The sequence below is a fragment of the Centruroides sculpturatus genome, unplaced genomic scaffold (assembly GCF_000671375.1).
Source record: "Centruroides sculpturatus isolate CEXI.00-Female unplaced genomic scaffold, Cexi_2.0 scaffold1673, whole genome shotgun sequence".
NCBI lineage: Eukaryota > Metazoa > Arthropoda > Arachnida > Scorpiones > Buthidae > Centruroides > Centruroides sculpturatus.
The window spans coordinates 66671-81923 of NW_019386135.1; the positions used below are offsets into that span (position 1 = coordinate 66671).

Consider the following 15253-nt stretch of genomic DNA (forward strand, 5'->3'; position numbering starts at 1 on the left):
TTAAAAAAAAATTATACGCGAGAATCGAACCCGAGAACTCAAGCTTATGAATCAGACTCGTTACCACTCTGCCACAGGACGCTCATATAGAAATACGTATAATTTATATATAAAGTGCTAACAAAACTTTAAGTTCGATTTTCTCGATTATATTTGAGTATTGCACTTTAGTATTTTACAGGTAGTACATCGTGTACTACCTCTACACCAAAGATCATCAAAATCCGTTACCCCAAAGCCGTAGGCTCTCCTTGTAAGAATATTTTTATTTTTTTATTCTTATTTTAACAAATTTACAAATGCTACAGTGCCATCTATGGCAAGAAATGTAACTATTTTAGTACTAAAATTTTTATTACACATAAAATAATCCCACTTCTTTCTAACCATTTCTGTTATAACTGCATCATCTTATTGTAAATAGTTTGTGAGTTATTAATTTTTTAAAATTTCTGTGATTTTTGAATCACCTTGTCCTTCATTTATATAACTATAATGTTTTACTAATTTGTGAAAAAATAAATAAATGCCATTCTAATTTTAGTACAAATTCTACACCTTTCAACAAAGAAGAATTGGCAGCAATTTTAAAATTTGGTGCTGAGGAATTATTTAAGGAAACAGATGAAGGTGATGAAGAACCACAGGTAATAAAACATATCTATTTATAAATTTAAGAAATTATTTTTACATATTTTATTGATTACTTAAAATGCATATTANTTTTTTTTTTTTTTTTTTTTTTTTACAGCCTACTACATATTGCTTCTCTGTCCAACAAATTTCTTTGTTGAGACACTAAACATCTGTGCATTTCATATAGCTTAATTTTTTTTTAATTCTTAAAACTGTTAATGTTGGCACTTAAAGTTTTCTACAAGTCCCCAGACATTGACTCTAGGATTATTTTTAATTGTAACCCTGAAGAAATCCTTTCCTGTTACAGCTGCCCACCAGTGGCCAAGTGGATAAAATCATTAAACACTGCTAGTTGATCAAAGTTTTGTGCTTAACCAAACGGCTAGCCACGTGGAGTTTTTGGGTTTCTTCACGTTACTAATACCTAAATAGGAGCCAGTTTCCCTTAAAAGACCTCCCAGGAGGCATCCCTGGGATGGAAGATCACCCATGTATAGCAATTTCCATAACCAAATAAACCATAAACTAGCCATAATCTTAGCAGCTGTTGTAGCATTCTCCTCTTGATCAAACACAATGTCAGTAATGCACTTATTTATTTTTCTATTTTAATCATTAATTCAAATTCAAAATAACAACTAATACATTATTTTTTATAATGCTGCCTATATCTTTTAAATAAGCTGTAATTTACCCTAGTGTGACATTGTAATTTTATACAACATATCAAACTTTGTTTCAAAAAACCTAGAGAATTTCACTGTATGTCCAATATAACAATTACTAAAATCTATTATAATTTATAAATATATCTTCATAGAACTATGCTAAATATTGTTTAGCATAGTTCTTTGAAGATAGTAAAATTAAAATTCTTCATGAAGATTCTAAATCTTCATGAGTAATTTTAATTTTGCTCTTACTTAATACAAAACATTTATGGATTCATTCTTTAACTAATTATCAATGTTCTTAAAAAGTGATTTTATGTTTATAAAATTATTTTTTTTTAATGAAATTATCTTTAAGTATTAAATGCATATACAGTAACAGCTTGATATAATGGACCACTGCTGGATTGAAGAAATCTGTCTAATGAAAATCCATTTTATTATAATTACTTGTGTACAGTAGAATCACATTAGAACAGACTTTGATAATGGACCTGGAGAAAACATTCACAGTTCTTGGATGTTTTTTCTGGTCCAGATGCCAAATTAATGTATTTTTACTTCTTGATGGATCTGTTACACAAATATAAGGGTATTCTAATGTATATAGTAATATCGACTATATGTCAATATTGTGGACAAAGGTCAATTATGCATTGGACAAAATTTTGGTTGTAAAGTATATAAGCCAGATTTTTATTAAAATTGTAAAACAATACTTTATTCATTATTATTATTTTTTAGTTTTAATTTTGAAATATTATTTAAGAAAAGCTTATTGTAGTTTTTCTCTTGCTTTCCAAGTGTCTGAAATTGTCTGCTTACTCAGAGACATTTCTTTACCAACTTTATCTTGAGATTTCCATCTTCACTGTGACCAATTACATCTATTTTTTGTATTAAATCTAAAACTTCTCAATTTCTTTTATGATCTGTGGCTTTGTTTTACACGATGTAGCGAGAAAAAAACTAAAACTAATGTACGTAATGTGAAAATTTATGTTGAAAAAATGATTAAGAAATGAATTTTTGTAATTATTTTTTGCTGAGAAATGTCTGAGTAAGCAGATTATTTCAGACACTTGGAAAGCAAGAGAAAAACTACAATAAGCTTTTCTTAAATAATATTTCAAAATTAAAACTAAAAAAATAATAATAATGAATAAAGTATTGTTTTACAATTTTAATAAAAATCTGGCTTATATACTTTACAACCAAAATTTTGTCCAATGCATAATTGACCTTTGTCCACAATGTGATGAAATAAATAAAACAGACTAAAAAGTCCTTTAAAATGACAGCGGTCTGTGGAATCTGAGAAATAGTTCTTAGTAATGGGAGTCCATTACAGCAAATGAGTTTTCTTATAATTTTCCTATATTTTTGGTTGTACTGACATCAACCATCCATATTTTAAAAAAAAAACTTTTACTGTAATACTTTTCTCAAAAACCCCAAGACTTTGTTATCTAAGTATGAATTATACTTAATATAAAGTTATCTAAGTATGAATTATAAGTCCTGTTTCTTTTAATCGTAATATTTATTTTACATTTTAAAAATAATTTAAGATGAACTTTTCAAATAATTATACTGTAATTAACATGATATTCATATAAATTTATGTAATGTAATAATAATTTATTTTATTTTGAAAATTTAATTATCTAAAACTCTGATTGTCTAAATATTATCTTTTTAATTTATTTATTTATAAGTCAGTTAAAGAGTAATTAATTTAATGTTTAAATTTCTGATTAATAAATAATGTTAGTAATTTGTCTTTTAAAATTGTTTTATTATAAGTTATGTGAAAAACTTAAGAAGTAAAAATGAAATTTGTGTGGTACAGTGTAAAGAGTTAGTACAACATTATCATTATGGAATATCACATATTAGTGAAACAGCTCATTATGAAAGCTTTGTTTTTCAAACATGCCTTTTATATTGTTTGTGTATAATAAGATAAAATCATTTAAATAAACATTTATAGCTTAATTATTTAAAATATAATATTTTTCAATACTCATTAAAATTATTTAATAGTGTGTATAAATAGAAGTATAATTTTTATAAATAAGTTATGAGATTTTATAAATGCAATAAAACCTAAAATATAATAATGATGATTAAAATTTAATTTGATTTGATAATTGATTTATGTAAATAATTAAAGTAGTAAATGTAAAAAACGTTTTCAGTTTAGGATTAATTTGTGTTAAATTAAATTTGAATTAGAAAAAATTTTAATCCAATTTAAAAAATTATTCATACTTGTATACATATATAAAAGATTTTTAATTTTTAAACATGTAAAAAGAAAATAAGATATTATAAGTTAATCTAGTATCAAAAATGTTCGATTCAGCACAACACACATCCCAACACAGTCCTCAGAAAAACACCACACAAAAGTGCCAGTGCTGCCAGCTAAAACAAACACACCAACAAAAAAAAATATTGGAGTAGCCCAAGACATAGCCAAAGGTTGCAGTGCCACAGCACTAGCGGAAATTTAAATTTGCCGACTGGAACGCTTTCGGATAAACGACGCTCTATTGTATATTGTTTATCATTTTGTTTTGAAGAAATATTATTACTTTTTAAATATAATAATAAATTATTCAATATAAAATTTTATAAAATTGCAATTTTAGATATTTAAAAAATTTTGATTTAAATATTCTAGGTTGACATTGATGAAATCCTTAGCCGTGCTGAAACAAGAGAAGATCAACCTGTTTCAGTTGGAGAGGAATTATTATCAGCATTTAAAGTAAATTTGTATATTAAAATTTATATGCTAACTTAATAATTTTATTGTATATTTGGTCTTGAATTTTTATGTATTATTACAAAGTTTTATTATGTATATTACAACAGAGTCTTGATAATATTTAAGAACTTTTCAAAGTAGATGTTACCAATCAAAAGACAATTTGATTGACAAAGTTTACTTTGGATTAAAGAACTCTTATTGCATAATTTCTTCCAAATGCTTGATTTTGATGTTAAATGATTTTCATATGAAGTTTACTTTGAGACATTGGCATATCAGAGAAAATAAATACTCATTATCTGGTTGTTGTGACTCAAATATCCCTGTGCTGATTGCAGATATTTATTACCCATGGATTTTCCAAATGGTTCTGGATGATTCCACACACAAATTCTTAAACATACTTGTAATTATTTAATTGTAGCAAAATCAAATGCAATCCACATAAAAATATAAAAGAAATTTAATATACTGTAGATTATATCATGTATATAGTAGTGGCATGATTGTGCCATGTATCTGTTAGTATGAAATAAAGTGTTTAAAATCTTGTACAGCACATTGTACACATAATGTATTGTACAGAATTTATAATGCATGTACAATACATGATGTTTTTTAAAAAAAAATTTTGTGTGTAATGTTTCAGTAAATAATATTTTTTTTTAGATTGTAATCAACAATGAGACTGTAGTCTATTACATATTAAGGTTTTCAAATTTTTTGTTTTTAAATTTTTCTCATATGCTCGTGTCAAAGTGCATATTTAAATTACCTTGTTTAATAAAAATTATTGATTTTCTTACATTTTATTTATTTTTATCTTATTAAACATTGGAAGAATAATAAAATTACTGCATTTAATTGAAAATGTTGGAAAAAATATTAGTCTTAAACTAATAATGTGTGTCAGTATTGCATGTCACTCCTGCAGTTGTTATTTATATGTAAAGTAGTTTATAGTTGTGTAAAAATATATGCACATTTTTTTAATTGATGTATTTTCTATTTTGAAAATAGGTTGCTAGTTTTAATTTCAATGAAGAAGAAGAAGTGAGTATGAATAGTACTGGTCATTTAGAATCAGAAGTATCTGCTGAGAAAGACTGGGATGAAATTATTCCAGAAGCAGATAGAAAGAAAGTGGAAGAAGAGGATAAACAGCGAGAAGAATTGGAGATGTATCTACCACCACGTAATAGGAAAGCAATTCAGGTATACTATAATTATTTTCCAATGTTTGTTACTTATTAAAGATTTTATTGTATAAGTATTTGTTTTCTGGATGTTTTGATGAAATTTCATCAAAAAGTCATCAAAAAAATTTTTTTTAAATTCTTTTAAAGAATGACACACAATTTGACTTCTCGAGTACTTTAATATAGAGTAAAACCTGTCTAAAGAGATCCTATACAAAACAGAAATCTGCCTAAATAGAAAAATAAATCANATTTTCCAATGTTTGTTACTTATTAAAGATTTTATTGTATAAGTATTTGTTTTCTGGATGTTTTGATGAAATTTCATCAAAAAGTCATCAAAAAATTTTTTTTTTAATTCTTTTAAAGAATGACACACAATTTGACTTCTCGAGTACTTTAATATAGAGTAAAACCTGTCTAAAGAGATCCTATACAAAACAGAAATCTGCCTAAATAGAAAAATAAATCACAAACAGAATACTTTGCTGTGTAAAATACTTATGTAATATAGAAGCAGAAGCTTTATTTGGATACCAATTGCAAAACAATGTTAATAAAGTGAAATTTTTTGACAACAGCATCTAAATTCTAAATCATAATGCTCCGACTTATGAGCTTGAATCAGAGTTCACTTCCTAGTAACAAGAGTTAGTTTTTCATTTATTTTTTTATTTTTTTTAAATATTGTAGTTTATTGTCTGGAAAGTAATGGTAAATAATTTTATTGGCTATATGACTACTACTGTTGTGTATTGTTTTGGACAGGTTTTATTTTATTTACTGATGACTAACAACAGTTGTAAAAGCTTTACAAAAAAAAAAGTAATAATAATTTATGCATTTTGGAAATTTTAAATGTGTAAAAAATTTAAATTTGACACTATTTTCTTTTATTAACGTTTTCTATAAAATTTACTGTTTTTCATGTAAGTCTATGTTATCATTTTTATAGTATTTGTTTGAATATAATATGTGAATTTTCATTATCAATTGTTTAATTCATTACAACTGGGAGAGATTTGTGACAATTTTTAGTAAATTTAAAATTATTTGGAGCTTTGACATGAGTTTTTGTTTTATCAGTCTATGGTTTGAAGAAAAAGAATGATTTCACCAAGTAATAATAGTTTTGTAATAATTTTTCTTTCTTTGTTTTTCTAATGAACCTCACAGATATATACAGACATGTGCATGGGGTGAAAGCCATGTAAAAGTGCATTTTTTAAAAAATGTTTAAATAAAAGTTTATTTTTTTTTATGTAAAATCTTAATAATCAATAAAAAAATGGATGTTTCCATTTAAGAAAATTAAGTTGGTTCTGCTTTCATCAATTGTAGTGCCATCTACAATGAAACCAATAGTCCCATCTTGTGGCCACCTTGAAATTTAATAGTTTTGATTTGGTGATTTTTTTTGGTAGATTAGGATACTTTTTGAGTTATTTCAGTTGATTGATTAAAATGAATTACCCTGCATAATTTTAAAAATTATTGGAAAATTGAATGCACACATCAAAAACAAGTTTCAAAAAAAGCAAATAAAAAAATTGCATTAATACAATGATAATATGAATACTCATTATGTGCAAGTTTGATACAATGAACTGTTTTCTTTTATCTGTCATTCTTGCTTATAAGACAAAAAATGTTTAACTTGAGCACCAAATGATATCTATGAGAACAAAACCTTATAATCGTGAGTGTAATGAGATTGACATTTCTGTTTGCTCCAGTTAGAAGACCTGTGGGTTCCAGTCACCAATTTTCTTTGTTTTATTCATGTTAAATATATGCTGAATGGATAATAATTATTGCAACACAGTGAGACAGATTAATACATTTTGTCTACACTACAAACCTTTATATTGATGATTACAATTTTATTTTATTTTACTCTGGTTTATTTATTTTCTTCTTGCATTCATTTTCTCACCATTAAATAACAAAATATCTGATGATTTATATATTTGCTTCTCTTATATCATACTCATTTAGAATTATTGGTTGATAGCTAAATTAGTGTTTTTGGCACTTTCATGCTCTTTGAGGAATATGGGTAGGTAGCTGAGTTATAACATAACATAACATATGAGCATAACAAATTTTGACTTCAATAAATAATGGAAAAGTTCATCCATATTTACAAGAGATATTAAGGAATGAGGTAAACTTGTAAATCAGGTTTGTTATGCCATATATATTTTAGACACTAATCTTAAATTACTTAAAATTATGAATTGAAAATAAAAATGCACTCCTAAAATTACTCCAGCAGGTACAATTTAATGGAAACAAAACTTTTTCACTCCAGTTAATGGCTCTCCATAAGTTATTGAATATTCAACATAATGAAACATAACAGAAAATTAAATATAAAACTTTTAAATTTAATTTTCTGTTATGTTTAACAACTGATGAAAATACATTAATTTGATTTTAAATGTTTTTGTTTTCATTAAATTGTACCTACTGGAGTAATTAAGGTATGGATTTTTATTTGTTTGCAAGTTCTTCCTCCAGTTTCTTTATTATGAATTGAATTATTTTTTTCTGGAAAACAACATTGAAATATTATTATTGCTATAATTGTTATTATAAATCATAACTTTCACATCCAGTATTTTTGTAAATGCAGTTTTATAGTCAAATATATAGGTTCTATGTAATAATCATCATTATCTTAACTTACAAAGTTACACTATTAGATTAAAGTAATAGAAAGCAACATAAATAGCATGATACAGTACAGCTAGATAAAATTTGGAGAAAGTTTCACCCCATCTTTAGCCAGACAATAATTATGCATTCTATTTTTGAATATGATAGCAGTTTTGTCTAAATAGCTTACATTGGATACATGAAAGCTAAAAACATATTTCTGTAAGAATAATTTTATTACTTTAATCCAGTGGTGTATTTGTATATTTTACATGATATTGAATTTAATAAATTTGAAGATATTTAAAATTTGTTTTAAAATATTTATAGATAATGATTATTAATTCATTTATTATGCTTAATTGTAGGTATCAGCACATTCAGACAGTGAAGATCAAGGGAAAAAACGGAAACTTGATACAGGAGAGAAAGAAACTGGTTCTGACAAAGAGGAATCAGAAGAAGAAAGGCCTCGTAAACGTGGACGTCCTAGGATTCTTCCTCGTGATACAATAAAAGGATTTACTGATAATGAAATTAGAAGGTTAATGAAATTTACTATAATTATTTAAAATTATACTTTTATAATTAATTAATCTATGTAATATAAAATTTTGATACCTTCAGTCAAAAATACTTAGTTTTTGTTGAGAAATGGTTACGTATTTTAAATTACAAATCATATAATTCAAGATATTTTATTATTATTCGGCTTTAATTCCAGATAGTTATTTTACTATTTATTTTTACCTACTCAATTTAATATTGAATTATGAAATCCTTGAATTAAAGTTAGTATTAAGTTATAAAATTCTGCTTTATCTAAATGTAATTTTGTACTCTCCTTAATTTTAGTATTTAATTACTATATAATGATGGACCATGCACACATTATAGAAAATGGGTTGAGGTAAAATTGACTGAAAATGAAATATATTGTAATTTATGAAGTTCTGGTCAAAAGTTTCAATGGGCAGAATGTTCAAAGCAGACAGTTATCTTGCTACAGGTTTTCAAATGTACATGCTTAAGATTTTCACTATTACATCTAAATCAATAATAAAATCCTTTTGTGTAGTTCCAAATTATTCTATTGCTAATGTTTCAATTGCAGCTAATTCTGTAATCTGTTCTTTATTCTGCATTTACAACTTTGATCACAGCTCTTTTACTAATCAATGTAGTCAAGATTGTGAATATTGAATGTATTGTAGTAATTATTGCAGTTGTGGAATGGGTTGTGGCTGAAGTTGAATTTTTTTCAATGAAATGAGTTGTGGAATTACTTGCTGATGATGCATCTTCGGAATGGGTTGTGTTAGAAATGTCTGTTGCAGAATGAATAGCACAAACTATTCAAAAATGCTATTTGACTCATGATGATAATCAAATTTTTGACAAGTCTATCTACATGGTGTACTTTTTTCAAGGTAATTTACAGCAGTTACAGGAATAAAGAAAGTTTTATGAAAGAGAATTTCTTCTATCAAAATTGTGTGAATCATACTCTTTCAGAATCTATAGCAAAAACACTGTCGTTTTTGAGCTGTTTGTCCATTTGACTAGAATTTCATAAATTGCAATATATTTCATTTTCAATAATAAGTAATTCAGTAAAATTACACCTAAACCCATTTTTGAAAGGTACAGGAACCTTTGAATTTTTGATAGTTTAATATCTAAAAACAAAGTTGAATAAATAGATATTATTTACATAATATATTGGAGTATAATTCTATATATATATATATATACACATTCTTAATTATTTTTATTTCTGAGTAATTAAATTTTTAACTGTTTTGTTTTATAGGTTTATTAGAAGTTATAAAAAATTCCCTGCTCCAATGAAGAGGTAAACTAAATTTATTTCTTTAAATATATCTTTATATTTTAAAAATTCTATTAGATAAATTATACTTTTGAATGTATAAGGTGTGTGTGAATGAACATTGAGTATTATTTTTAATCTTCTATTAAAATCTTTATTTAACACTATTTAACTATAATCAGTTACACTTACTGTTGTTTAATTTTCTTTATAAACAGTAAAATTAAATGTGAAATAAATACTGGAGGTTGAGAACACAATTCAATTATATATTTCTTATATCATTTAGCTATGGTAAAATTTGCTTCATTATCAGTGAATGGTTGTCTCTTTAATCTGAAAATATTTCTCTCGGTAGACTATCTTACAGCAAGTCAGGTCAAGAAACTCTTTTACTGTATTTCCAATTCATATGCATTTTGAATTGGTTTCATTTTCCAGTTCCTCTTCAGTGCACTAGAATTACAATTACAGATATTGAGTTGACAAAAATATAAATTAAAAATTAAAATGAGTAGAGATGTCAAATAACACAATGGAAACATTATTACCAGTACATTTAAGAACTTTACACTTCTTTTTTCCAAGTTACATTCATACGGTACTTGTATTTATCATATGAAATTACAGTGGTACCTCAGGATACGAAATTAATCCGTTCCGAAACTGATATTGTATTATGAAAATGTCGTAAGGTGAATCATTTTTCCCCATACGATTACATGTAAAACCAAATAATTCGTTCTAACACGAAAAACACACTCAAATTAAAGCTAAATAGTATATTAAAAAAAAGATAACTATAGTAAGGAAAACACTGAAAAATGCATTTTGTAGTTGTAAATGTATAAATAACCATAATAGAATAATAATTGATGAAAAAAAATGTAGTTTTATTTGCACTTTACTTTTGAGGATAGATGACGGTGGAGGTGTAAACTGGTGGTGGAGGAGAGGGAGAAGGGAAATGATACTTAAACTTAACTTACATAACATAATGTAACTAACTTAAAAATAACTTAGAAAAGATTAAAAAAAATTAGTGTTGTTTTATATTTTTTTGTTTTAATTTTTATTTGCTGCTTTTTGCTTTTTTTCCTTCACTTCCACCAGAACTTTCACTGGCTAGAGGTCGCTCAGTAAAATATCTATCCAAAGAGGTTTGTTTGGCTTTGCCTACTGTTTAAGATGTTTCTAAAATGACTTAGGCAAATGTCATTACTCTGAGCGGCAATACTGTCAGTGTGAACCTTTTTGGGATGTTTCTTTTCAATAAAATCAGTCACTTTCTGATAATACCTCAAGATTTCCTTTATCGAGCGAGATCCTTCCACGACGAAGCAAACACATGGACTGAGACCGATGAACAGAAGTGAATAAAAAATGGCGCTGCGAACTAACATAACTTCGTATGGTGAGTTTTTATTCGTATCGTGGAGCAAAAATATGTTCGAATTTCATGTCGTATCCTGAAAATTTCGTATGCTGGGGCATTCGTATCCTGAGGTACCACTGTATCTTTCTTGGCGTAAACCGTAATATGTGGTCAAGTTATAAAACATGTTTACAGTGCGTGCCATGAGAAGTTAGTAAAAAATCCCTAATAACACAAAAGCATGGCTAGATTTTTATGGATGGGTATGATGATATGAGATCAAGCACCATTATGCTACATATTATGCTACACTTCATTTTTTCGCTTCAACAACAATATTTACCTCCAAAAACGCGGTGTCCCTATGGGTAGCCCAATATCGGGATTTGTGCAAGTTAGTCATCAGACAACTAGAACAAAGAATTGTACCTATGTTTGAACATAACATACTTATTTATAAGAGGTATGTTGATGACATCCTTATTATGTGGAGGGATAAGCCCAATATCTATAATTTCATTGATGCAATGAATGATAACCCATATGCCCTCAGCATCAAGTTAGACAAATGAGTAATTTGAATGCAACCTTCCTTGATATCAATATACAATTGGAAGAGGACAAGATATCAACCAATGTCTATTATAAGCCATGCTATACTCTTCTATTCATTCCCGCCAATTCTGATGACCCCCTGACTTACAAGTTAGCAGCATTTAGGGCCCTAACCAAAAGAGTGTTCACACACAATACAAAATTCGATGATACATTGGCAGAATTACAACGCATTCAGTACGTAGCCTCACAACATGGATATGGACGAGGATTAATTCATAAGCTTGTATGTGTCTATTTGTCGCAATTACATAATATTAACAACAACAACAACACAAGCACTAACAACTCGAATAGTCCACAATCTTGGGCTGTGGTTCAATATAACCACCACCTGGACCATATTTATAGAGAAATTGCAGCAATTACAAACTAAAAAAATTGCATATAAGAGGCGCAGTACTGTTTATGACTTTCTCCGCAACTGCAAAGATCGCATAGACATAAGATTTGCTCCAAGTGTATACTGTGTTCTGTTAAGGGACCATAGATTTCAAAGGGACCTTGTATATATTGGCTCTACGATATGTTCTCTAGATAAGCGTTTACGCGAACATAGGTACAACATTCAGCATAACAGAGGCACCACTGCCTTAGCTACTTGTGCTTCGACCCCAGGCATAAGAGCTAACCTGCATAATGCGCAAATAATTAATGTATCACACCAAAGAGAACATATATGTTCGCTAGAAACTCTCGAAATATACAAAGCTGGGTTACACAATAGCATCAACTCCAAGGATGCAATTAATATCTCTAATGCTTGGAAGCTATATTATGAACGCGAAGACCCCATTTAATCTGGATCTCCACTGTTTTTTGTGTGTGTGTAAAAAATATATTGATATATTCTTTTGTTTCTATACACTATATTTAGTGCATACGTGCAGTATGAATCACTATATGCAATTGTTCATATGTTCTAAAAAAAAGTTTAAATCTTCAAGCACAACTGCTATTCGAATCTCAGAACTCTTAACCTGAAGAAGACTGGAAATAAAGGTCAAAAACATTTGTAGTATTTTTTAATATTTTACTGGTTATTTAAAGGTTATTGGAAGTTTATTGTATATTTTACCAGTACTTATTAACGAGTGTTGTTAACCTGTATACAAAGTTAATTTAGCACTAATTCTTCACATTAATAGGTAGTTTTATAAAAGGTATTGAAAATTGATTCTAGTAATTTTATTATATTAACATTTTTTCTTTTAATAGTAATATGTTTTAATAACAATTTTAAAATTAATATTTGAAAAAAATTGTGCAATAATTAATCTATGCATTGGTAAATTTTGTTAAAAGCTCAGTTTTTATCTCCGTTATTATTTTAATTTTTTTTAAATCTCTAAGTATTTCTTAGAAACTATTTGATTTAAAACTTTAAAATTCATCAGAAATTTTTATTTAAATGTATGTGTTTGGTTTTTAAAAAAGTCATCATCAAATTACATAGCTTGTCAAACAAAATATTGAAATACACATAATACACATTTTAGAAGTGAATATTTGAATGTTATGTGAATTTCAATGTAAAAATATGGAAAAATATTTTAGTATATACATTGAAGTCTTAAATAGTACAAGTCAAAATTAATTTGAAAGATTATCAGTTTTTATATTTGAAATGGAACTTTTCCTTTTGAAAATAGAGAAGAAATAATAATTTTATAAATTTAATAATATGATAAATTGACACACCTAATTAAACAATATAAATCAATCAAGGAATTTATTTTTACAGTTAATAATGATTAGTTAGGTATTACAACAAAATATATTTTGTCTTAAAAAAATATAATTTTTCAAATTACTATAGTTGATACAGCTGATATGAATATTGACAGTACCTCAGATTTTATGTGGATATGAAAATAATAGTATCTATTAAAAAATTTTAAACATATAATGAATTCTTACAGCTTAAGTTTATTATTTGTAAAATTTCAGATTAGAAGCTGTTGCAATGGATGCTGAATTACAAGAAAAAACATTATCTGATTTGAAACGTTTGTGCGAGTTACTACGCAGCGGCTGTGATACAGCAATGAAAGAACAAAAAGCAAAACGAGAATCACAAGCTGAAGATAGCAATAGTAAGAACTGATTATTATTCTAATAAATAATTTGTTATAATTCAAGCCAATATTCCATAAACAGTTAGTAAAACTTTTTAGTTGGTCTTCATTATATTCTGGAATAGAACTGAATTTTAGTTTATCATTATTATTTTTTTGGAATATAATTGATAATTAACCAAACAGTTTGAAAATAGTTATATTTTAATAATTATAATGGCTGATATTTGGTTTTTGACTTGTACATCATTTGAATTGATAGAATAATGAACTAATGTGATTATTTGGGAGAAAACTTTATGATGTCTTCCTTTTGTTTCATCCTAGTAAACCTTGCTGTGTTTAAAGTCTTCTTTGAATAAGCACAAATTTATGGACCAAGCTATGGAACCTCAGCATTGGGGAAAAAATTGTTGCATTTCTAGCTGGGATACATACATTTATATATATATATGAATAATCAATAAATAGTTACAATTACTCATAGCTCTTAAAATGACTTTTGTTGTCATGTCCCCAAGGATGAGCTCTATATCTGCTTATGTTCAAATTGATTAGTTCTTCTTGACTAGCCATGTACCACTACTCTCAAATAATAATGGAAAAAGAAAAACATTGATTTAGATTTATTGAGAACATTATTTCTATACCAGATTGTAATTGTTGTAGTTGTAAACATAAATGAATGTAGTTGTATGAAATATATAATTCCACTAGATATAAATTATACAGCATGCCATTATCTTACAAAATATAAAATATTTTATAGCTAAGAAGGCTTAGGCTAAAAGAAAACAAAATATTTTTTTGTAAAGAAAGGATTAGTCTAAAACACAAGTTTTCAGTTTTCTTTTTGAGTTTTCAGGAAAAGTAATAATAATACAATTTATCACTTAGAAAGTAAGTTTTTCATACAAAAGTGTTATTCGTTTCTTCTGTAAGACATTTATATTTAATAGTTTATTCATTCATATTTTTAAAATAAATTTAAAAATATAATTTAAAAAATTTTTATTTTAGTGTCTGCTGGCAAACGTAGAGATCGTGGACCTTCTTTCAAATTATCAGGTGTGACTGTGAATGCTAAATCAATTCTTAACAATGAAAGTGAGTTAGAACCTTTGGACATAGTGTTGCCATCAGATTCAGAATTGAGAAAAAGGTAATTTGGAAGAATTTCTTAGTATCATGATTTATAAAAATAAATAAGATGTAAATTAAAAAGTTGGACATAACATAATATCAATCTAAAGTATACTTGCTTATGTTTCATATAAAAATACAGTGGTATCTCAGGATACAAACGCCCCAGCATACGAAATTTTCAGGATACGACATGAAATTCGAACATATTTTTGCTCCACGATACGAACAAAAACTCACCGTAATTTATTACATTAGTTCG

The 15253-nt window shown here is 26.8% G+C and overlaps 1 protein-coding gene across 1 annotated transcript in view; it reads left to right on the plus strand.

Annotated features, from left to right (window-relative positions):
* The window catches only part of LOC111613759 (chromodomain-helicase-DNA-binding protein 1-like), a 97577-nt gene that overhangs the window by 42668 nt on the left and 39656 nt on the right, over nt 1-15253 (plus strand). Inside the window, 7 exon segments of the mRNA XM_023355106.1 lie at nt 545-647; nt 4000-4086; nt 5110-5304; nt 8318-8493; nt 9763-9804; nt 13721-13866; nt 14869-15010. Coding sequence (XP_023210874.1) covers nt 545-647; nt 4000-4086; nt 5110-5304; nt 8318-8493; nt 9763-9804; nt 13721-13866; nt 14869-15010 — 891 coding nt within the window.